The sequence below is a fragment of the Microtus oregoni genome, unplaced genomic scaffold (assembly GCF_018167655.1).
Source record: "Microtus oregoni isolate MIOR12 unplaced genomic scaffold, Mior012 000061F_ref0000440, whole genome shotgun sequence".
In the NCBI taxonomy this organism is placed as follows: Eukaryota; Metazoa; Chordata; class Mammalia; order Rodentia; family Cricetidae; genus Microtus; species Microtus oregoni.
In genome coordinates, this window is record NW_024543871.1 from 9,364,539 (window position 1) to 9,389,818 (window position 25,280).

Genomic DNA, 25,280 nt, shown 5'->3' on the forward strand with positions numbered 1-25,280 from the left:
TCACATTTCAATATCTCAAAGCCACGTGTGCCTAGAAGCTACAAGACAATGTAGACACTTAGCACACAGTAGGTAGCTGGTATATATTTGTTAAATATTTTTATACCAGTACGATTCGTCCACATTACAAGAACAAGGTAGTTAGTGTCTCACTAATGACACTACCTAATTGTCTTAGTCCTTTTTTTCTTTTTCACTTTTAAATTGTTTCCAGTTTTCACTTTTTGGAATAACCATGCAAATAAGCATCTGGTCCAAATTCAATTTTCATAGGAAAAGTTTCCCACAAGTTATGGCATATTTTGCCAAATAATTACATTGAGACGTCTACTAGTTTATATTTGATTATTAAGGACTCTCCTGCGACTCTAGCAGGACATACATTGCTGATAATTATGATGACAGAAATTGTTGATACTCTTTTGTCTGAGGTGAGGCATCAGGCTAGGTACCGTGTCAAGGTTAAGAAAGAGCGGACTGAGGCAGTTAAATACACAGAGCTCAGATCTGAGTGAATCTAGATTTCCAAAGCAGGAGCATTTCCCAGCCTCCATTTTAGGTACGTAGGAGAAAGCGACAGCTAAAGAAAAGAACAAAAAATGGGAGGTAACAGTCCCGCCCTGGTACCCAATAGGCAGGCCCGGGACCTTCCGCCGGGACCGCCCTCCAACCGCCTTCGCCACACCCGGACGTGCGAATTCCTTGTGTGCTTGCCTGTCAGGTCTGTGCAGCCCTGAAGGCGAGGTGATGTCGGCGGCCAAGGCAGAACTTCCGTCCTTCGGGAGCCGAACCGGAAGCGCACTCCTAGTTGCCCAGGCAACATCTCCCTCCTTCCCCCTTCCGTGTATCTCCTCCCCTCCCCCACCTCCTTACCCCCGCTCCACCGAAAATTGGGCCCGTGGTTGCCCACCGCCTGACATCTGCAAGCTGCATGCCCACGAGGTGACTTCGGGGACTGATGGGTTGCTTTGAGGGATTAAGGGAGTAGCCTGGGGGCCCCAGGTCTGATAGCCACAGAAACTTGAGGGACTGTCTTGATCACGTTGTGGCTCTAATTACCATTATCTGGCGGCACGAGGACTTGCAGAGACTCGTGAGAGTTCCAGACTCTTAACAGATTGCTTAAAGAAACCTAGTTCTAATTTCTGCTCTCAACCCCGTCGTGCTTACTAATCCTTGGATGCCTGCTAAAATTTCTGATGCTCAAGCACAGACTCTTTCAGTCGAAATCTTTAGAAGTGAGGCTCAAGCATGGGAACTACTTTAAACCTGTAATTCAAATGTGCAGTAATTGACCCGTTTGCAGTAGTAGGTCTATAGGTGAATTTGATTTTGCCTATCCAACCCTAGCTCAGTACAATTCCTTGAAGGTATGTCTATGATACTGGCTCATTTAAAAAAAAAAGAGTTTTCTTTTCCTTTCCTTTGGCCTCTTGTAGGTCAGGAGTCAGGAGTCTTAGTGGAAATTATCTTGAGAACATTTGATAGGCTAGGCTCTCTGGACTTAACTGTTCTTTGTTTTGTTTTAACCAAAAGCCAGACCATTACTTGAAATCTTTGGACTAAAAGTTAACACAAGGCTTCTAGGGTTATTTACTTTCTCTATTCCTATGAATTGTGAGGTTGTGGTACTATTTAAAAGTACAATTTATGCCAGCATAATTTGTTAGAATAATATCCCCTTTAGGATGGCAAAATGACAAGGAAATACACACATATGCTTTGGGGAAACCTAACAGGCAAGTTCACAGTGAAGTATATAATCCTCCCCTTGATTGCTGCACTGGGAAAGTATACAAACCAAAGTTGCAGAGAGACATTTTCGTTCTAAAACTATTTTACAGCTGGCAGACTATTTTGTGTGTCTTAAAATCCGGCGTTTAAGGAGAAGTTGAGATAAGACAGACGACAGGAAATTAAACATGGCTGGAGTATAGATAAGAAAGTTCACAAACCCAATATCGAACTCCCAGAATTACTTCTTTACATTAGGAAATCCACCCATAGAACACTTGGACAAGTGACTACAAACTGTAACTGTTTGATTAAGGCCAGATAAATTGAAAATATATTAACGGATTTCCGTGTACTGCTGAGAATATTTGGAACTTTTTGCTGTTTTTTGAGCTACTGAACCTTAATAATTTGGGGCTGCAGAGGTTGGAGAGGATATTATCAGGATGCAGCAGATAACCTCAACAATTCCAGCAGCCTCCACAGGTGGGAGACAATAGATGTTATTTTCTCTGGTGGCAGGAAAATGGGACCTGTAAAAGGAATACGTGGTGGGATCTATCCCTCCAAATAAGTGCCCAGAACAAGTACAGGACTCAGAAAAAGAAATTAGTATGGAATCTGTAGGAATGTGTTTATAGACAGTAATTTAAAGTAAATGTCCAGAAATATAAAAGTGGTTTTAACTACTTAAACTAAAGATTTTTACTGCTGTGTCAGTAATTTTGAGTGTGTGCTCTATGCGCCGCTATTCTTTCACGGTCACACTATGAAAGACACATGCCTGAAATGGAATGAATGCCATCTGTTTCTTCTTTTCAACAGGATTGTCATTGCCATTCTTGGTTGTCCCCATTTTCAGTTCTTCCATTGCCTGTGATGTTTCTGAGTCAGAATATCCTGCTCTTTCCTGGCCTTGTAGTTCATTTCTGATTGGCACTCGCCACATTAAGGGTTTAGCAAATAAAACCATTCACAAGTGTTTTTCACCCTTGCTGATACATTCAATATTGCCTTTCTGTGGGTGGAATGTGAATTGTGGGGGGAGAGGCAAGATTGGTAACTATCCCCTTTCCATCTTCTCCCCCACTCCCCATGCTGTCGTCCTGACAACACTTACTGCCACACCCAGACGACTGTAAAGCTGGGCTTGAGAGGGTGAAACGGGATTAAATATCACTTACTTGTCTCCTTCCATCTCCAACTCTAAAGGCGCAGACGGAAACACAGTGAGATGTGTGTTCGTAAGCGGGCCCTGTGTCCAGCTAAAGATGGAGCTTGTGGGGCTGGCAGGTGGCTTAGTTAGTGAAAGCATTTATCACCACCAAATGTGATACATACACACAATAAACAAATGTTCTTGTTTGAAAAATGAAGCTTTGACTTCTCCTGTGGGTGGAAGTAGAACATTTGGACTTAGGCCACCTTTAATGTCTAAATGATGGAGTAGGGACCATCCAAAGCCATAGGAAGAAATCCATGAGGTATCAAGCCTGTTGTGCTCAACGAGCTAGGGGTAGCATGGAGACAGCCAGAGTAGGAGGGCAGGAAACAAACTGTCTGAAATTGGCAAGTTAGCTTTTCTCCCCATTGAGCTAACTCTTGGTATTTGTACAATTGAAAGGCATCTCTGGGGTTAGCATTACATGTTCAGAACGATTTCTTAGAATCACAGGTGACTTCTGTTACTCGTGGCCCCTTCATTTGCTTTGTTTTAGTCTTCGGCACACTCCCTTGTAGCGTGTGTTCTGAGGGTCTTAATTACGCCCCCAAACTATCAGTCTGTGACTCAGAGCCAAGTCAGTGGAGACCTCAACAGAAAAGGGTTGAGCCTCCAGGCTGTAGCCACAAAGACTAATTTAATAATTGATTTTGACTGGCTTCCTTTGTAAAAGTAAAAGCAAATGAGCTTTCATGTATTTAATTTTCAAAATTGTACCAAAAAAAGACAGAAAGAAAATTTGTGTTAAGACACATAGTTTTGAGCCAGGCGATGGTGGCGCACACCTTTAATCCCAGCACTCGGGAGGCAGAGGCAGGCGGATCTCTGATCTCTGTGAGTTCGAGACCAGCCTGGTCTACAGAGCTAGTTCCAGGACAGGCTCCAAAGCCACAGAGAAACCCTGTCTCGAAAAACCAAAAAAAAAAAAAAAAGACACATAGTTTTGGAGGGAGTTTGTGATTTTTACTTTCTGGTTGTCATGGCATGCCCTATATCCTATATTTATAAGAATATGTGTGTGTGTGTGTGTGTGTGTGTGTGTGTGTGTGTGTGTATTCAAGAAAAAAAGAAAGCATGTAAATATGCAATGAAAAGAATACATACTTTTGACAAAGTTTCCAATAAGGCGTTACAGCTGGAGTTTTTTTTAGTAATTTAGTGGAGAGAGTTACATTGTATTTGTGGAAAAATGACAAAGCTCTTAACTGTTGTTCTTCATGTATAGTTAATGTGTTTAAAAATCTATCTTTTAGAGCAAGAAAGTCATAGCAGAACAAATGTGGGTGTTTTGGGTGTTTTTTCTTGTTGGTTTTTTTTTCCTTTTTCTCTTTTTGCCTTAGAAGAGCTGTATGGGAAAATATATCATTCAAGACTGGGAGGCTCTGTCTTGTCTGTAGGCCTTAGCAGTGTTTCGTGAATGACCTCAATGCTGTTGTGGTTTTTTTCTCCCTTCTTTGGTGGTTGAGAACAATGAACCGTCTCTGTATTCACCAGAGCTCAGCTGGGTGGTGACCATGATGCCATTGTGCTGGCTGTGGAGGGCTGCCCAGTTTGCAGAGCTGTGGATCCGGCCTTTCCTGACATTGTCAGTCCCTTTTCTCTCAGTTCCACCAGCCCTTCAGAAGAAAACGTATTCAGTCCCTGAAGGCTTGTTCCAGAAAGGAGACTTTGGGGGGGGGGGGGTGAAAGATAAAATGGAAGCCCTTAAGACCCCGTACACTTTCTTTTCTTGAGGAGAATGCTGCTTACTGCCTGAGGATGTTGCAGTGTTGGCTTTGCCAGGGATGCCAAGTGTTCTTAACCCACTAAAAATACCACCGGACTCATTTGGGTGGGTGGGTGGGGCGGTGTTTTTTGGAGCAGACTCGATTCCCTTGCACTAAAGACTGTGTGTTCCTTCCGGGTATATATGTGCTCAAAACTGCCATGCCTGCTTTTTCATGCTGCTGTTGCTAGTTAGCAGTCTATGTCAGAAAACATGACCCTAGCCAGGCTTTCTACTGCTGACTGATACCATTGTGCAGTCTCTTCCTGCTTTTTAGAAAAGATGGATTTCTGTTTTATGTGTATGGATGTTTTGCCTGCATGTATGTAAGTGCACTACATTCATGAAGTGCCCAAGGAAGCTAAAAGACACACTGGATTCCCCTGGAACTGGGATTACAGGTGGTTGTCAGCCACTGTGTTGGTTCTGGAAATTGAACCCATCCTCTGCAAGAGCAACAAGTGCTCTTAACCCCTGAGCCCTGAGCCATCTCTCCCCCTTGTTGGTGCTTTGCTTTTTTTTTTTTTGGTTTTTTTTTTTTTTTTTTTTTTTGGTTTTTTGAGACAGGGTTTCTCTGTGGCTTTGGAGCCTGTCCTGGTTCTTGCTCTGTAGACCAGGCTGGTCTCGAACTCAGAGAGATCCGCCTGCCTCTGCCTCCCCTGCCTCCCGAGTGCTGGGATTAAAGGCGTGCGCCACCATCGCCCGGCCTTGTTGGTGCTTTTAATTAAGTCTTTCTTTTTTGTTTGTTTGTTTTTGTTTTTCAATACAGGGTTTCTCTGTAGCTTTTTGGAGCCTGTCCTGGAACTAGCTCTAGTAGACCAGGCTGGCCTTGAACTCACAGAGATCCGCCTGCCTCTGCCTCGCGAGTGCTGGGATTAAAGGCGTGCACCACCACTTCCCCCCTAATTAAGTCTTTCAATGTCTATGAAGAGCTTTAATTGAATGTCCCATTTTCCTTACTAGAAGCAGTTTTCTTTTGCCCCCAAATATTAGGAATCACTTACCAAGACTAGAATTGATCCTAATTTCTTCTAGTCTTATGTAGAGCCTAATCATGAAATATATAAGAATTATATGATTCCTCCGCTGACTTCCAAGTAGAATGTGGAGAATATTTGGGAGCCAGGCAGTGGTGGCACACGCCTTTAATCCCAGCATTCAGGAGGCAGATTCAGGCTGATCTCTGTGAATTCTAGGCCAGCCTGGTCTACAAAAGCTAGTTCCAGGAGCTAGTTCCAGGACAGGTTCCAAAGTTACAGAGAAATCCTGTCTCGAAAAACCAAAAAAAAAAAAACCCAACCAAAAGCATATATATATATGATAGACTATACAAGATATTGTCATATTAACCCAAAACTGTGGTTAACAGGATGCTAGAAATTGAGTTTATATGTTTTAAAAGTATAGGGGGCTTGTTTTGTTGGGTGATTTTTTTTAAGCAAAGATGAACATTAACATTATGTAAAAATGATTATATGTAGCCGACAGCCCTAAAATATTGCCTATCTGGACCTTTACTGAAAAATGCTAGCATAAAATATGAAGAATGATGCTAGAAATACTGAGCTAATATAAAGCTTGCTTAAAATTGCTATTCCTTTTGAGGTGTTTTTCTGTACTTTATCTTACTTGAGTTTGGAAGATTAACTTGTAAATGCTAATCTTCAAATTCCTCAAAATTATTCATATGAATATCTATAGGATCTTGGGGAGCCTAAAATGTAAAAGAATATGACAAATTGCTTTGGGAAATTAGGATGGGAAAGTACTAAAGCCAAGGGTGACGTGAGCATTTTTGATGTCCTGCCCAAGTGGCACTGTACTTACTGACGGATGGCAGCAAGTTGATTATAAGTATTGCAGCAACCAAAACTAATTGAATTCCTCTTCTACTTGGTATGCAAAACCAAACAAAATTGTCAGCAAAGTTCCTCTTGTCCATCGTTGGCATAAATTGTGTCGTTCCTTTATGGTCTAAGTCTTCAAATTGTTTAGTAGCTGGACCGAGTCTCTCAATCTGTAGGGTGCTTGCTTAGCTTGCTCAAGGATCATGGCTCTCTTCCCAGCATGGCTGGCTGACAGAATTTGATTGGGTACCTTATGTTATCTTCTAGATGGTGGGACACCGGACTCAACATGAGCCACTTCTGTGTGGAAAGCTGAAACCCGATTTCTTTAGTGAGCAAATATGATCTTCCTGGCTTCTGGCTTGCAGAAGTGCTTAGAGTGAGCATTGTATCACTACAAACCTGCTATCTAATTATTTGTTGAACCTAAATCATAAGCAACCTCTGTACAAACTAGAACTCTTTTGAAGCCTCTTTTAATCACAGGCATTGACATTTGAGCTGCTGGGAAAATGTCACTAATTACCCTTAAAGCTCTTCAAGGGTTACCCACTTTTCCACACCACCTAAATGTCTAGCTGCGCAGACGAGCCTCAGCTGTCTCATAGATTTTCAGAATATGCTAGTACTTTTAAGGCCAGATTGCATCTTCTCAATTATAAATCAAAACAGGATTTGGACTATAATAAATGTTCATTCACAATGGGATTTATTAATTGGAGCTTATCAGACTTGACCCATTTCTATAATTTATAACGCATAGAATGAAGTCTAGATCTCAAGCAGTTTGTGGTGTTATGATTGTTTTCTGACACAGGGTCTCCCTGTATAGTTCAGGCTAGTCTGTAACTTGCTCCTGTAGCTGCTGATGCTGGCCTCAAACTTTCTTTTTTTTTGAAAAAACAAATTATTGTTTTTTATTGAGCTCTACATTTTTCTCTGCTCCCCTCCCTGCCTCTCCCCTCCTCTTCAACCCTTCCTCAAGATCTCCATGCTCCCAATTTACTCAGGAGATCTTGTCTTTTTATACTTCCCATGTAGATTAAATCTATGTATGTTTTTTTTAGGGTCCTCATTGTTGTCTGACTTCTATGAGATTGTGATTTGCAGGCTAGTTTTCTTTGCTTTATGTTTAAAAACCACTTATGAGTGAGTACATGTGATAATTGTCTTTCTGGGTCTGGATTACTTCACTCAAAATGATGTTTTCTAGCTCCATTCATTTTCCTGCAAAATTCAAGATGTTATTTTTTTCTGCTGTGTAGTACTCCATTGTGTAAATGTACACCACATTTTCCTTATCCGTTCTTCAGTCAAGGGGCATTTAGGTTGCTTCCAGGTTCTGGCTATGACAAACAAAGCTGCTATGAACATAATTGAGCACATGCCCTTGTGGCACAATTGAGCATCCTTTGGATATATACCCAAAAGTGGTATTACTGAGTCTTGAGGAAGGTTGTTTTCTAATTTTCTGAGAAATTGCCACACTGACATCCAAAGGGGTTGTACCAGCTTGCATTCCCACCAGCAATGCAGAAGTGTTCTCTTTTCCCCAAAACCTCTCCAGCATAAGTTGTCATCAGTGTTTTTAATCTTGGCCATTCTTACAGGTGTAAGATAGAATCTCAGAGTTGTTTTGATTTGCATTTCTCTGATGACTAAGGATGTTGACCATTTCCTTAAGTGTCTTTCAGCCATTTTAGATTCCTCTGTTGAGAGTTCTCTGTTCTCCATTATTTTATGGGATTATGTGGGGGTATTTTTTTTTGGTGTTTAACTTCTTGAGTTCTTTGTATATTTTGGAGATCAGACCTCTGATGTGGGGTTAGTGAAGATCTTTTCCCATTCTGTAGGCTGTCATTTTGTCTTGTTGACCATGTCCTTTGCTTTACAGAAGCTTTTCAGTTTCAGAAGGTCCCATTTATTAATTGTTTCTCTCAGTGTCTGTGCTGCTGGGGTTCTATTTAGGAAGTGGTTCCCTGTACTGATGCGTTCAAGTGTATTTTCCACTTTCTCTTCTATAAGATTTAGTGTGGCTGGCTTTAAGTTGAAGTCTTTGATCCATTTGGACTTGAGTTTTGTGTATAGTGATAGATATGGGTCTATTTTCATTTTTCTACATGTTAATAGCCAGTTATGCCAGCCCCATTTGTTAAATATGCTTTCTTTTCTCCATTTGATATTTTTTGCTTCTTTGTCAAAAATCAGGTGTTTGAAAGTGTGTCGATTAATATCTGGGTCTTTGCTTTGGTTCCATTGGTCCTCCTGTCTGTTCTTATGCCAATACCCAGGCTGTTTTCAGTACTATAGCTCTGTAGTAGAGTTTGAAGTCAGGGATTGTGACACCTCCAGAAGTTATTTTATTGTACAGGATTATTTTGGCTATCCTGGGTTTTTTTGCTTTTCTGTATGAAGTTGAATATCGTTCTTTTGAGTTCTGTCAAGAATTTTGCTGAGATTTTGATGGGCATTGTGTTGAATCTGTAGATTGCTTTTGGTAAGATTGCCATTTTTACTATGTTAATTCTACCTACCTAAGAGCATGGGAGATCTTTCCACTTTCTGGGGTCTTCTTCAATTTCTTTCTTCAATGATTTAAAGTTCTTTTTATACAAGTCTTCCACTTGTTTGGTTAGAGTTACTCCAAGATATTTTATGCTATTTGTGGCTGTTGTGAAGGGTGATGTTTCTCTGATTTCTTTCCCAACCTTTTACCATCTGTGTACAGGAGGGCTACTGATTTTTTTTAGTTAATTTTGTATCCTGCTATATTACTGAAATTGTTTATGAGTTGTAGAAGTCCTGGTAGAATTTTTGGGATCACTTATGTAAACTATTATATTATCAGCAAACAGTGAGAGTTTGACTTCTTCTTTTCCAATTTGTATTCCCTTTATCTCCTTTTGGTGTCTTATTGCTTTAGCTTGGACCTCAAGTACTATATTGAATAGATATGGAGAGAGTGGACAACCTTATCTTGTTCCTGATTTCAGTGGAATTGCTGGGAGTTTCCATTTAGTTTGATGTTGGCTGTTGGCTTGCTGTATATTGCCTTAATTATGTTTAGGTATGTTTCTTGTATCCCTGCTTACTCCAAGATCTTTATCATGAAGGGATGTTGTATTTTGTCCAATTCTTTTTCGGTATCTAATGAGATGATCATGTGGTTTTTATTTTTCAGTTTGTTTATATGGTCGATTACATTGACATATTTTCGTATGTTGAACCATCCCTGAATCTCTGGGATGAAGCCAACTTGATCATGGTAGATGACAGTTCTGATGTGTTCTTGGATTTTATTTGCCAGTATTTTATTTAGTATTTTTGTATCAATGTTCATGAGTGAGATTGGTCTGTAATTCTCTTTCTTAGTAATGTCTTTCTGTGGTTTGGGTATCAGGGTAATTGTAACCTCATAAAAAGAGTTTGGCAATGTTTCTTCTGTTTCTATTGTATGGAATAATTTGAGGAGTATTGGTATTAGTAGTTCTTTGAAAGTCTTGTAGAATTCTGTGCTGAAACCATCTGATCCTTTTTTTTGGGGGGGGGGCTTGATGACTGCTTTTATTTCTTCTGCCAAACTTTCTATTCTCCCGCTTCAGACTCATGAGAATTGGGATCACAGGCATGCACTGCCACATGCAGCTAGGATGCAAAACTCTTAATTTCCAGAAGACACTTGATTACTCTTGGACTTTCTATATTTAATCCCTATGCTCTTTATTAACCTAGAAAACAAATTTGATTAGGACACGCATGGAGTTCATCTTGATGTCATTGTGTGCTGCAGGCACTGAAAGCTCTTTAGATTTCAGTGATAGATATATGAAACCTGGCTTTAGTCAATTAGCCACTTACAGGCTTCCTTGCAGTTTAGCACTTAAATGTGCACTGATTTCTACCATAATTGCCTTTCTTTTTATTTTGTTAGATGGTAACACACCCAATTACTATTTTCTATTTCCTCCATAGCCTATAAAGAACATTAGCTGCTAACTGTGTTTCCAGGAAATGGACCCAGTTTTAAACCTTTAAATTAGAGTTGAAAAGATCAATTCAGCTTACACACTCACTGCATTTGATTACTATATCCCGGTTTCTATCCAGTGTGTGTGTGTGTGTGTGTGTGTGCACATGCGCATGTGTGTGTGTTCATAAGCACATGTTACATCCCTGAATTTACAAGGTACTTGTGTTTAAAAGAAGTCTGTAGAAAGTCGTGACAACCCTCTTATCAATACCCTATTTGAAAGCTTGCTACATTTCAATATGAACGATTCTCTTTAAGATAAATCTGAAAACAAGGATAGTCAGTGCAATATCTTAGTTTTTAACATACTCATGAAAACATTACTGAGGTCACAAATTATGTCAGCTTTATTTTTAACAGTTTGGGGTTTTGGGGATTCTGGTTTCTAGTTAAGTAAAACAAATAGGGCTTCTTCAGAATCTGATTTCTAAAATTTCTAAAACCTTAAGTATCACATTGTTGGTGTTTTTGTCTTATATGATCTTAAATTTACACGTATTTTAAGATATTTGTTGTTTGTTTATCTGTTTGTTTGTTTTCAGAGAAGATCTCCACAGTCCATACTGACCTTGACCTCATGGTGATCCTCCTGTCTTCATCTCCCAAGTGCTGGAATTACAGGCATGCACCACCATGCCTGATATAACTATTTTAAAAGTACATTCTGGTGTTGTCAGGCATTTTAAAAACTCTAACCAAGGAGAAGAAATTAACTTTTAATTCAGTGTGTGTGTGTGTGTGTGTGTGTGTGTGTGTACAGGCCAAGGTCATAGGACAACTTCTGGGAATCTTTCTGTCCACTGTGGTTTCTAGCTCATCAGTCTCATGTGGTAAGCACGTCTGCCTGCTGAGCAGTCTCAACAGCCCAAACATTAATTTTTGTGGGTTGTACAAGATGTGCAGGTGGAGCTTAGACTTCTATTTAGGCAGGTTGTTCAGTGGATGAGTGAGTGATCACAAATAGGTAGGTGGCTAGGTAGTAGGAGAAGGAGCCAAACTGGCAAAGCAGTGCTTTGGCAAACGCAGTTAGAATATGCTATGCCTCTGGAAGCGGAATGATTAAAGAAAGGATATCATAGGAGACCAAAACCAAAGCAGAGACTAGAGAATCCTCTTGTTTCAAGAGACTTCTGCAAGTTTAAGGCAAGACCCAACAGAGGCGTCCAGTCAGTTGGAAAGATAATCCTCATGATTGGGCTGGCAAGGTGGCTCCATGGGCCAAGCTGCCTACATATCACCAAGCCTGACAACCTGAGTCAATCCCAGAGCCACAAGAGAAAAGAGAACTGACTCATTCACATGTGACTTCCACACACATGCATGGCGCACCTAGCGCACCCACATACATAATAAATAATAAATAAATGTTCAAGAAGAAAAAGAGAAACTGTGGTTATTTTAAATAGACATTAGCCTATGCTTAGACTAGTGAAGTACTGTTGTGAGCTTGGAGCTCATGCTCTGTAGTGGGTTTTTCTATACACATACTAAGTTATGTGATTATTTTTATAAACTTTTCTTTCAATAAACAAGTAGTTGAATACAAAACCAGGCATGGCCCTTTGACTCACTTATACCAAAGGAAATTGTTCTTCCCCAGATCATGAGATCACAAGCCAGGTAACAGGTTCTTGTGCATGAAGATCGGGCATGATGCTGGCAAGGGCAACCTCTTAAGAGCTATTTTGAAGACCATGAAATAGCTGTGACCGTACTATAGCAGTGCTGATCAAATGTTTATACCGTGTTTGTCTTTTCAGTGCCCACTTGGAATTTCCAATCAGCGATAGCAGCAATGGTAAGATTACCTATTTTTCTTATGAATTTTTTAAAGTTAGTCTTTATTGACATTTAGGATGAGGATATAGCTGACCGGTAAAGCACTTGCCTAGCATGCACAGCACCCCTATGTTCAACCCCTAATAGTCCTCCCACTCCAACCACCCCCTAAAATCTTGATGAACTCATTCTTCCAAGACATTCAGAGTCCAAAAATGTTTGTACACAAATACAACACACACACACACACTATTTCAGATTTTGAGGTAGTACAGATTACGGATTTCTAGTAAAGATGTATGCAGCCATTCCAAATGCTGCTGAGATCTGAAACACTTGTGGCCCTAGCATTTTCAGATAAGGAATACTCAACCTGTCTATCAGCAACTAAAAATAAAAGCCCCATCTTGTGTGCTGTTAGATATATGTCTCAGACATTGAGGAGTGAACTAAGCTAGCAGATTAGTAAGAAACAAGAAAAGGAACCAGAGGCTATTGGGGTCATTAGAATTGGCAGTTCATTTCTATCTTGGAAGTAGTACAGATAGCCAAAATGACAAATGTCAGGACTTTTTTCTTATCTTATAGAAAGCAAACAGTAAAGTAGAAAAGGGGGAAGCATAATAGGGATGAATATGTTGTAAATACATTATGTACTAGTATGGAGATGTCATGAAGCTGTTATTACATATACTAATAAAAAACTTAAAGTGGACTCTTGCTACAAATACTGTGAATTAAATGAAGGCTTTTTTAGTGAAAACAGTCTTTATTTCCCTCTGTCCTCGATGCCTTGGTTTCTTTTCCTGTTGTTGTGATAAAATTCTCAGATAACTGCACATTAAGGGAGAAAAAATAATTTTGGCTCCCAGTTCAAAGGTACGGTTCATCGTGGCGGTAATATTGGATACAGTCGGGAGCAAGGGGTGAGGAATTCATGCTTCTGCTTCATTTACACTCTAGAATCCTTGCCAGGGAATGGTGCCACCTGGACTGGTCTTCCAGACGCAATTGACAGAATCCCCCACAGTTGAACCCAGAGATCTGATTCTAAATCCTGTGATGTTGTCAACACCAATCATCACATTATATAAGCCTCCATAACCTTTAGCTATAGTCCTGTGGGTAACTCAGGAAATATATTACATTTGCCCCCTGTTGTGGGTACAAACCTATTTGACACATTTTTCTTTTTATTTATGCTTAGTAGCATCCTTGTGGAAGTAGATATTCAGTATTAGTGTGGTGGTTTGAGTGGGAAATCTCCCCTGTAGGCTGGTGTAAATGAACACTGATCCCCAGTCGGTGACACTGTTTGGGGAGATTATTGAAGAATGTAGCCTTGCTGGAGAAAGTACATCACATGGAGTGGGCTTTGAGAATTTATAGCCTTGTCCCCCTTTCCGTTTACTCTCTAGTTTAGTTTATGGTTGAAGATGTGGTGTCTTAGCTTTCTGCTCAGGCTCCTGTGCCTGCTGCTTGCTGCCATGCCTCCCAACTGTAATGGACTAACTCTGGAAGCACAAGGCCCTCTTTAATGCTTTCTTCTAGAAATTGTTCTTGTTCCTGTTATTTTATCACAGCAACAGAAAAAGAAATGATAGCACTCAGTGAATAGCTGTTGGTTAGTCGTTTTAAACATTTGAAGATTCTCTAGAGGATGAATCATTTGATGTCTCTTATGTGTCCATTCCATAGACTTCAAAATGGAGAACTAGTGAATCTTGGTATTCTCACCCAGTATATGCAAGATATTGGCGACATTATCATCATGCAATGGTTTGGATGCGATCCCACCAGAATGTTTACAGGAAGTCTAGGAATTCCTGTTTCACTTCCCCATGGTTCTACCCTCAAGGAGTTCTTCCCTGGAACCCTGTTGCTTCTGAGGCTGGGCATCCTTGGAACTATCAAGGCCAACACATGGTCTGGCAGGAGCCTCCCTACAGTGTTTCCCATCTACAAAGCTCTGGGAAGCCTCTATATGATAGCAGTAGAATCCAGGCCACTACAAGAGAAGATGAAGCCCCATATGAAGAGGAAGAGATGGAGTCGGATTCAGATAATGAAATAGAATGTGACCTGAGCAATATGGAAATCACGGAGGAGCTCCGCCAGTACTTTGCAGAGACTGAGAGGCACAGAGAAGAGCGGCGTAAGTTCGGGCCTGTTACCTTGTGTTCTTTTGGCTGCCCTGCCATTTGCATCTCTTTTCTTCTCTAACATAAAAAGTTCTTAGAACTTTTTATTTATGTACAGTTAATCTAAATCTGGTCCTAAGCCCAGAAAAAACTGTGCTGATGTTCCTCAATTACATTGATCCAGAGTTTTTATATAGGGCTGTTCATTTGAGTTCCTAATGATACCTCTGCCATTTTTTTGAGCATTAGACACTCAACCAGATGGAACGTGCATGTATGTGCATGCCTGTATGCCCTCTAATCCACACAGCAGTCTCTCAAGGCATGGAACTCATTTTACAAATGAGAAAAGTGAAGGTTGAGGAGGTTAATTACACAGCTACTCATTTGCTGTTAGGATTCAGCTCTTCCTGACTGCACACTAGCGTGTATCTTTCTCTCTGCCATGCTTCTCCCTGACGCTACTGGATTTTCCAAATACTGTACTCTGACCATTTCTCAGGGACACAGCTCAGAGCTGGTCCTATATAGCTCCTTGCAGTGTAGAGTCAGTATGAACCTAAACAGAATAACAAAATGCCCCACAGATACAGCTTTCCTGTTTGGTCCACGCTACAGCTTACAGCATTACAATAAAGATCTTATCACTGTATGTTCAACAGCAGGAATTTTCCTATTTAACATTGGCAGTGTTCACTAGATCATTTATTATTGTTTCAAGTGCCCTTGAAGATTTACAAATACTTCTTTCCTATTACAACTAGTATTCGGTCTCAAGACACCTTTCAATATGGTCTCATTGTATATTTTATGTAGAATTTTCATTTGGTTGGTTTTGAGACAGAGTCTTCCTGTATGGCCCAGGCTAACCTGGAATTTCTGATCCTCCTGCCTCAGCCTCCTGAATACTGGGAGTAAAGATATGCACCACTAAAGCCAGCTCCTTGCCCAGAATTTTCTAATAAACAGAAAACTAGAAGTTTCAAAGTAGAAAAGTTTCATTTCCATTTTAAGATATCTGTGCCCTCTTAACAATAGATTAGCATTTATTGATCCCCAGTTGATACAAGGAACTAAGCAGCAGACTTTGGGTGAAAGATTTTTTTTTAGTATCTGTTACAATGAGAGGGGGGTCCTTTGTTTGCCCTGGCCACCCTGCTATCTTACACCCGAAATAATCACACAGAAACTGTATTCATTAAAACACTGCTTGGCCCATTAGCTCTAGCTTCTTATTGGCTAATTCTTACATCTTAATTTAACCCATTTCTATTAATCTGTGTATCGCCACATGACTGTGGTTTACTGACAAGATTCTAACCAGCGTCCGTCTCAGGCAGAAGGTCCATGGCTTCTCTCTGACTCTGTTCTTCTTCCCAGCATTCAGTTCTATCTTCTCCGCCTACCTAAGTTCTGCCCTATCAGGCCCAAAGCATTATATTCATTAACTAATGAAAGCAACACATGAACAGAAGAACCTCCTATACCATTTCCCCTTTTCTGTTTAAAAAAAAGGAACGCTTTAACATAGTAAAAATACATATAACAAAGCAGTTATCAAGCAAAAATTACAGTTACAATATTTATATCTACTTTATCTTTTATCATAACTAAGGAAAACTATAACTATAAATTCTTCAACTCCATCAAAGACTCCAGAAGGATATAATATTACCTAAGTAAACATGAAGTACATTATAAACAATTTCCAAAACTCTAGAATTGACAGAAACATCTTGCTGCCTGGGCAGTCATTCAAAGTTCTTCCGTACCATTGGGGCATCGATCGTCAGCCTACAGGTCCATAGTATCCAGCAGACTTTTCCACAAAGCAGGAAATTTCAAAGCCAGTTCTGCCTATATTGGCAGTTTTCAGTCACTTTCTTCTGTGTCCTGTAGAATGTTTCATAGACTCTTTCATGAAGCAGGAACTCTGAAGGATCATCTCACCTTTAGGCAAGTTCAGCAGTCATTTCTCTGCAGGTCCTGCATGTCCAGTGAAGCAGTCCAGGTAAGAGCAGTTTCTTGCCCTAATGGCTAACCACCTCCATAAGGAGTCTCTTCAATGCCCATCTTCCTTTTGAAGTAGCTTGTGCTGCCAGGAGCAGATGTGTCTCATTGTCATGAAAAGACCTAAATTTTTAAAACATTTATATGCCATATTCTGAAGGTCTCTGAAAAACTTGAAGAATACCTATCTGACTGAAATATATCTCTATACATCTAGAAAATCTAACTAACATGACTATAAGCTTGACTAATAAAGACGACTCTCTATTAACCTATATTTGTTAATTATACATTACATGTTTAAATGAGCTACACAATCACAATACCTTAAACAAGATCAGAAATACATATATATATAGCCGGGCAGTGGTGGCGCATGCCTTTAATCCCAGCACTCGGGAGGCAGAGGCAGGCGGATCTCTGTGAGTTCGAGACCAGCCTGGTCTACAAGAGCTAGTGCCAGGACAGGCTCCAAAGCCACAGAGAAACCCTGTCTCGAAAAACCAAAAAAAAAAAAAAAAGAAATACATATAACAAAATTGACCTTAAATTTGTATAATTTGTATAAGGTCAAAATCCATACTAATGCAAATTATTCATATCTATATCATATCCCCTTTAAATATAAACAAACAGTTATAAGCAATATTTGGGAATATGGGCATAGTTATTTTTCTCCAAACTTCTTCCTGCTATATTGGGGCGCTGTTAATCAAGTCTTTCATGGTGTATCCTGTGTGCTAGGTTCATCTCAGTTACCAGTTGGGCAAAGTAATTTTTTGAGGGTGTTCATGGCGACCTTTCAGGAGGTCTTGGTTCATGAAACCATATTGGTGTAGAAGCAATCAACAGGTTCTCATCTTCGGTGAAAACAAAAGAAGAACCTCCTTTCCAAAGCAACTTATCCTTAGATTCAAATTTGGAAGTCATGATACTTTATTAATATACATGCTGGTTTATCTTAGCAGCCCATATAATGAAATGTCTCTCTGTATTTAGCTCCTTCAAAGTCAAAAAATTCAAAGAAAACACAATAACAGACATAATTCAGACTCTCTGTGAATTTTCCATTTTTATGTGGCTTATTTTTCTTTACTCCTTTTAGTCTATAACTATCTGTACTCTGTCTCCTTAAAGACTTTACCCTCCTTTTTAAGCATTAACTTTATTTTATGACTCTCTATACCCTTTTCCTTCTCCCAAGCCTATCTAACACTGTGACCCATTTAGAGGTCTTTTATATCTGAATGTGTCCTATTGTGAATCTGTAATTCTTTACTGTCCAGGAGCACTTCTTAAAATGCTAAGGGCTAGAGAAATGGCTCAGAGGTTAAGAGCACTGTTCTTCCAGAGGACCCAGGTTCCATTCCCTGCAGTTCACAACTGTCTGTAACTCCACTTCTAGGGGCTCTAATGCCTTCTCATCTTCAGGGGCACCAGACATGCACATGGTGCACAGACACATATGCAGGCAAAACACTCATGCATAGTAAATAAAAAATAATAATTAAAAAAGAAACTATATCTAAACAACTTTGAAAGCAATACTTTGTTTTGCATAGAGTATGTTTCTTTTTTATTCTGTTTACCTATTGGGGGAATGCAGGTTAGAGAACATAGTTGCCAGAGTTGGCTCTCTTCTTCCACCATATGGGTCACAGGGACTGAACTCCTGTCATCGGTCTTGATAAATGCCCTTATCTGCCAAATCATCTCAGGAGACCCATGGAGTACATTTCTTTCCTTGGTCCCCAGAAATAAATTTTAGTTTTTCTCAAAATTCATACAGAACAGTCATTAGTCTAATTAAGACATATATCACAAATGAAGAGGTAAGGTGTTGGAGCATGTTCATATGTACTTGTAACACTATGACTTACAGCATGGGTTAGAGAACACAGGATTTTGCAAAATATTACTGCCAAGAAAAGGCAGGAACATGAATGAAAGTTAACATCCCCCATAGGAAAGAAAGCCCTTCAAAACAAATATTGCCCCTGTGGTCTTGGTGTTGTGCTGGTCAGGTCTTTATTAGATGTGATTCTATGGTGTATGTTGGCTCAAAACAAGGACATGTTCTCAAAGAACGTGATATTCTTAAATGAAGTTGAAATGAACTCTTATTTAAAATGAAGTGTAGAAGAGTGTCTGTGGCATACAGCGTACATACAGTTACTGACACAAACAAAGGGGCAGAGCCAGTGTCCAAGACAGTGGACGGACGACTGTTACAAGGTAGCTGTGGAGAACTGGAGTGTGCTCTGGACTTGGAGCAGTGCCACATCTATTAAGAATGAGAGAAAAGGTTAAGTCCACTTGGTGCTTAACTGCTGTGTTACTTTTACTAAAGAGCCCAGATGTGTTTGTGCATCTCACGGGAAACATGGGCTCCAAAATGTTCTGTATAGCCCATTTAAAGGATTTCCACTATTGTGTCCATAGTGACTGACCCTTTGGTCAGTGCACTAAGAACCCACCGCTTTCTCCCTTAGTCTGTCCTCTAGAAAACCTGGAGTATTTAACAAGGCTTATAGTCGAGTGTTTCCTGAGCTGTTTTGGTTTGGGTAATGGGATGAGAGTGTGAAATCACACTGACTGTGCACCATCCCACTTTATGCCTTCATCTCATTGGTACAGATGTTGCGAAGCTCAGAAAAGCAGCTATTGAGATGATGGATGTGGAAGGTCAGAGAAAGTGGAAGGGGGCGGGGTAAATGCACTTTCCTCATAAAAGCTAAAATGATGATTGCCCACTGACTTCAGGGTTACACTTGATGTGGAACAATGGACACAGAACAAGGACACCAATCAGATGACTGTGCTTGGCAAGTACCTGTGTTTTGAGTCTGTTGCTGATGAGCCAGAAAGGCATTGTTGATTTAGTCACGTCTGTGCTGTCCCTTGGTTATGCTAGCATCGTTAACTTTGGCAACATAGCAGAGAACTCTCATAAAGAAAGACATGTTAATCCTAGAAAAATGAGGAGAAATAACATTCCTTAACACTAATTATTGTAGTGCTTTGTCTCAAACTGTTCTGCCTTTGAGCTAATTATCTGTGGAATATTTAATGAGTGTTTTCCTGCTGTGTCAAATTTCCCTAAAGTCTGAGTAACTTCCTGTGATTATTTTTTCCCATTATGGATTATAATTATACATTAGTAATTTCTCTCTTTTAAAATCAAGTTTAATTGGTGGGGGTGGGGGGGCCGGAAGGTGTAAGTGTGTTGATATGATGCCAGAGCAGCCTGGAATTACAGGCAGTTGTAAGTCCCCTGCCTGGGTGCTGGGAACTAAACCTGGATCTTCTGCCAGAGCAGTTGAACTCTTAACCACGGAGTCATATCCCCAGTCTCTTGTAGATGCACAGACTGAGACAGAAACATGTCAAAACTCTGGACCCTAAACTTAGATGGAGTCCAGTGACATTTTCTTTTAAAATATATTAATGATTGGAGGATTATTTACACCCCACATGAAAATCCTTGTATTTGCTTTATAGGGTAGCTGTAGCAAATTACAGTAAATTTCATGATCAAATGGGAGAGGTTTATCTTTTCAAACCCAAAATCAAGGTGCCCTCAGGGCTACCTTCCTTTTTTTTTTTTTTTTTTTTTTTTGGTTTTTCGAGACAGGGTTTCTCTGTAGCTTTGGTGTCTGTCCCGGAACTAGCTCTTGTAGACCAGGCTGGCCACCACCGCCCGGCTTTGGGCTACCTTCCTATAAAGGCTCTGAAGCCTTGCTTGCCGCAGCTTCTGGTGTCTCCCAGCATGCCTTCACTTAGAGCAGTGTCACAGGCTCTGTCTGTGTACACGGCTTTCCCTGTGTGTCTCTGTGTCCTTTTCTGTCTCATATAAGGTCACTCTCATTAGATTCAGGGTCTGCCCTAATCTAGTATAATCCCATCAATCTCTTTAACTGTCTGCAAAAACCCTCTTTCCAAGTAAGCTCCCATTTTGATGCTTCGGTAGTAAGGACATGCTGTTTAGCCTGCTTCAGCCCTGTGTTGAAACTGCAATGGAATTTAAGTGCTGTTCTGATTTATAGTTAGTAAATTCCCTCGGCCAAATACCCTTAAATTAGTCAGACTTTCAGTGGCTGTGACAAAATACCTGTCAACCAGGAAGGAGAGATTGGTTTGGGCTCAGAGTTTCAGAAGGTTTAGTCCAAGATCAGTTGGATGGACTCGTGGCTTTGAGACTGAGAACAGGCAGAACACCAACTGGCAGTGGCTTGTGGGAGCAGCCACCTCAGTACATTAGCACTCCTGCCAATCATTTTATTCTCTCTGGGAGCCAGCCTGTTGCCACCCACATTCATGACAGATTTTTTTGGGTTTTTTTTGTTGTTTTTGTTTTTCCGAGACAGGGTTTTTCTGTAGCTTTGGTGCCTGTCCTGGAACTAGCTCTTGTAGACTAGGCTGGCCTCGAACTCACAGAGATCCGCCTGCCTGCACCACCACCGCCTGGCTTATGACAGATCTTTCTTCCTTGGTTGTTCATCTAGAAAAACACCCCTAGACACGTGCAAAGGGGGTCTTTACTATATCCTAGGTGTCCCTCAATGCAGTCATGTTGTTAATTAAGACTCACTATTACAACCCTATGAGAAAAAAAAATGCTGTGACATTGAGTGCTACTGTGTTTTGAGATTTAACATGACCTACTCTGTTATCCGTGCAAGGCAACCATTCAGCTGTGTCTCTGGTGTGATGGTGATGTCAGCTTCATTTGGATCATTCAGTTGAGCCTTCACCATAACTTGACAAAGGAAATGTGGAGGGTTACAGATGCTTTCTTTCCTTGGGAGAGAGGAAGAAGGCAATAATTAACAAACAGACTGGGCGGAGGCCTTTAAGCCCATTGTATCATACAGTTCTTGGTTCTCTAAGTCAGTGTATTCTAGATCAGTGTTTCTCAGCCTTCCTAATGTTACAACCCTTTAATACAGTTCCTAATGTTGTGCTGACCCCCAAGCATAAAATTATTTTTGTTGCTACTTCATAACTGCAATTTTGGTCCTGTTATGATTTGTAATGTAAATATCTGTGTTTCCGGTGGTCTTGGGTGACCCCTGTGAAAGGGCCTTGACCTCATGGGTCACAACTCACAGATTGAGAACTGCTGTTCATAGTATTTTCAGATACTAACGGATCATAAGTACACAGCCTGTTGGTGAGAGATTGATTTTGAACTAAATTTTTGAGTCTAAGATATAGCTCAGTTGGTAACCTTCTTGCCTGGGTTGCCCACAGCCTGCAGTTCCACCCTCAGCTCTGTCTAAACCAGGTGTGGTGGCACTTACTATAATCCCACACCTCAGAAGTGCAGACCATAAAATAAGAAGTTTGGAGTCAGTCACCTTGGCTACATTGCGAGTCTAGGCTAAGCCACTATTCCAATGCTTATTAAACACTGTCCCACCAGGCAGTCTAAGCTTACTTCAGAGTTCTGCCAAAAGAACCGGAAGTGACTGATTCTAGGACTGGGGAAGGGTAGTAAAAGAAGGGTGAAGGGTGAGCCCAGAGAAAAGACAGTCTCTGGCTGGGTTTCCACCCAAGCTCCCATATCTAAAACCCAGGGATCTCTATAGCAATAAGATGCAGACAGAGAGAGCTGTCACGTGCTTTTCCCTGATTCAGTTTTTTAATTTTTGTTCTTCCAGCAGAAGTGAGCTCAGAGGTGAAATGGCCATTTCCCCTGGCTAATTGGGGCCCAGTTCATTCACCATCATGTTCCTTTACCAGAACTCAGGTTTGGGGTATAGAATGTACATACCTCTGAGGACTGAGCAGCAATGCTAATGATTGAAACTTGGGAGAAAGACCCAAGTTTTGAAGCAAAATACTTGGTGACCTCTAATTTATTTGTGCAGTAGGCCAGTTTTTTGCATCTTCCAGTAAAGATCAATATACATCTCTTTTTTGTGGCTTCACGGGCTTTTGCCTTATTATATATTACTTCCACATGGGACAGTAAACTGCAGATGTTCTAGGACAACAGTGACCAGATGAATATATGTGGCCATAGCCATTTTTATTTATTTATGTATATGTGTGTATGTATGTGTGCATGTCAAATGTGCGGGGGTGCTCTCAGAGCATCTATGAAGCTTCAGTTCCAGGTAAGTGTGAGCTGCCCAGCTTGGGTGCGGGAATGAAATGTGGGCATGGTCTCCTTATACAGTTCTGGCTATCCTGGACTAACAATGGAGACCAGTCTGGTCTAGAACTCACAGCAGTCCACCTGCTTCCGCCATGGGATGGCTAGCATATTGAAAGGCTTGTTCCATCAGGTTTGTAAAACTCCTTGCCAATTCCAAGGTGTTAGTTATAAAGAACTAGATTTACAAGGGTGTCAGCGAATAGCTGTCTTCCCTTCACACTTGATTAGCTCAGTGCCATCTTCCCTTCCAGATACTAGGAGAGGCTGATTTATGCCGTTGTTTTATTCCCCTACAGCCATCTTGACTCCTAATCTCCAGGCGTTCCTCTTGGTAACAATAGCAGCTACAGACAATGTGCTTTCTGCTATCCATTTCCCTCCTGACAGCATCGCTTGCAGAATCCGTGTGAGCTGCCTCCATTTTACTCTCTGCAGCATTGCTTTGTTGACAATTTTATGTGGCTATTTACATAGGAATAAAAATTGTACTATTGGGACGTGTGGTTTAAACAAAAGTAGAAAAGGGGAAACAAATTGAATAAATGCTTACTTTACAGGAACTTACTAAATTGGCAGACTCGCAGGTTTCACCCGGGCTAAGCTGTGAAGTGACAAGTGAAACCCCACACCTAAAAAAGCAGATGGCTTATGTAGCAGATTCCTTGTGTGACAGGCGCAGAGGGGTCACCCCACATTCGTACCTCATCTGTGGCTGTAAGAACTGCTTCTTGGCTTGAGTTGTCAGCTCTGTGTGAAGCACTTGTCATGCCATACAAGTGTGGAGACCAGAGTTGGGACTTCAGCACCAGCAATAGCAGATGTGCGTGGCAGGCCACCTGTAATCCCAGCGTTTGAGAAGAGACACAGTCCAAGGAGCAAGCTGGCTAAACAGACTAGCTGCATCAGGGAGCTCTGGGTCCAAGGGACTGCGCCTTCCTTCGTCTATCCAGTGGATAGTAATTCTCGTGGGGGAACGTTACCTGAAAGCACACAAGGACTGCCTGCCATGCATGGCCCAGCAGATGGCCAGCGAAAGCCATGTGTTTTCATTATCTCTTGTATTTTTAAGGTCTGCTACAGAGGATTGGTGGATTGGAATGATGGGTTTCTTGGTGGTATTTTGCCAGTTCTGTCAGCAGCTAGAGGCCCCTAAGAAGTGAGCAGTGAGCTTCATGACTACTAATATAGATAACGAGAATCTGTAGGCCATGCCTCAGGATCTGAAAATTACCTCAGTGGTCCAGCAGGGTTCAAATTTACCACTGGAAAAGGCGACCAGAAGGACCTTAGGGGCCACAGGCGGCGTGTGAGTTATGGCTGCACATGAGTTGTGCCAGTGGCGGCAATACTCATCAGGTCCTCTCCTGCATGTACATATCTTTTATGGCCATGGTCTTATCCATCCCCAGGGCGACAGCAGCAGCTAGAAGCAGAGCGCCTGGACGACTATGTAAATGCCGACCATGGGCTGTACTACAACCACCACCGGTCCACAGAGCCTCCCTTAGAGAAGCCTGGGGAGCGGCGTCAAGCCGAGATGAAACGTTTGTATGGGGACAGTGCTCCCAAGATCCTGGCCATGGAGGCTGCTGTGCAGATGAGCTTTGACAAGTATTGTGACAAAAAGCAGCCAAAATACTGGCCTGTCATTCCTCTGAATTTCTGAGTCGTTGGCACAGGGACCTTGGGGAAAGCCTCCTGAACACAATTCCTCGCCTTTCCCTCCTCTGGATGTGTTCTCTTCATTTCTCTTGGACATTTTTCAGAGAAAGAGGCCTATATACCAACACAGTGGATAGGATCTGTCAGCCACTTAGAATTCTGTCAGCAGGAGGTACACTGTTGCCAACACAAGAAATGTCCCCTTTATATAAAGTGATAATCGTATATATTATACTGGCTCTTGATTAACTTCCTAATAGAGTTCAGTTCATGGACATTTTTGCCTAGAGATACAATGATTTGCATTTGTAATTTCCTTCTTTAAGCCTTCCTGGTTGTCACAAAAGCCTTAAGCCACATGTCATTTTTTTTTTGAGACCAGTTCTCACATAACCCAAGTTAGCCTCAAACTCTTAAATCCTCCTCCTTCCACTTCCCAACTGCTAGCTTACAGATGTGCACCCCATTCTGGGCTCTAATCCACATGTTCTCACTGACTGTAACCCTTTGGATCCGTCTGAAAATGATACAAGAGTACAGTAAGGAAAATGCCACTTGCTATTCAGCGAGGTGTCAGCCTACATGCTCTCTAAAAGGCCTGAGAGCAATGCTCTGGGCTTAGCAGGCCATGTGCTCTGTCTCCTAACTGCCTAACCCTGACTTTACAGCGTCAAAACAGCCATGGATGCTGAGTAAATAAATGAATTTGACTGCGTTCCAATAAAACTTTATTTGTAAAATACAGGCCATGGACTGGATCTGATCTGCAACTGCGGCTATAACAGAATGAAAATCACCCATCTGACATTCTTATTTTGTTTTCTGTTCAGACCTTGGATGTCAAACAGAATTAATTGATAGCAAGGAACAGGAATTCCCCAATCTGGTCACTTTTGCCACCTCTTGTTGTCAGAATGCACAGTTGAG

At 41.1% G+C, this 25,280-nt stretch overlaps 1 protein-coding gene across 1 annotated transcript; it reads left to right on the top strand.

Moving 5' to 3' along the window:
- The first annotated feature begins 854 nt into the window (after positions 1–854).
- On the top strand, positions 855–24,721 carry Gemin8 (gem nuclear organelle associated protein 8). The gene is made up of 4 exons (XM_041640034.1): positions 855–942; positions 12,359–12,396; positions 14,076–14,532; positions 24,101–24,721. The coding sequence occupies exons 2-4, from the start codon at positions 12,394–12,396 to the stop codon at positions 24,355–24,357; spliced, it is 717 nt and encodes a 238-aa protein (XP_041495968.1). The 5' UTR covers positions 855–942; positions 12,359–12,393; the 3' UTR covers positions 24,358–24,721.
- The last annotated feature ends 559 nt before the right edge of the window (positions 24,722–25,280 follow it).

Coding starts and splice junctions, on each gene's coding strand:
- Gemin8 (XM_041640034.1), top strand. Junction 14,533..24,100: donor GAGGCACAGAGAAGAGCGGC/GTAAGTTCGGGC, acceptor ATCCATCCCCAG/GGCGACAGCAGCAGCTAGAA.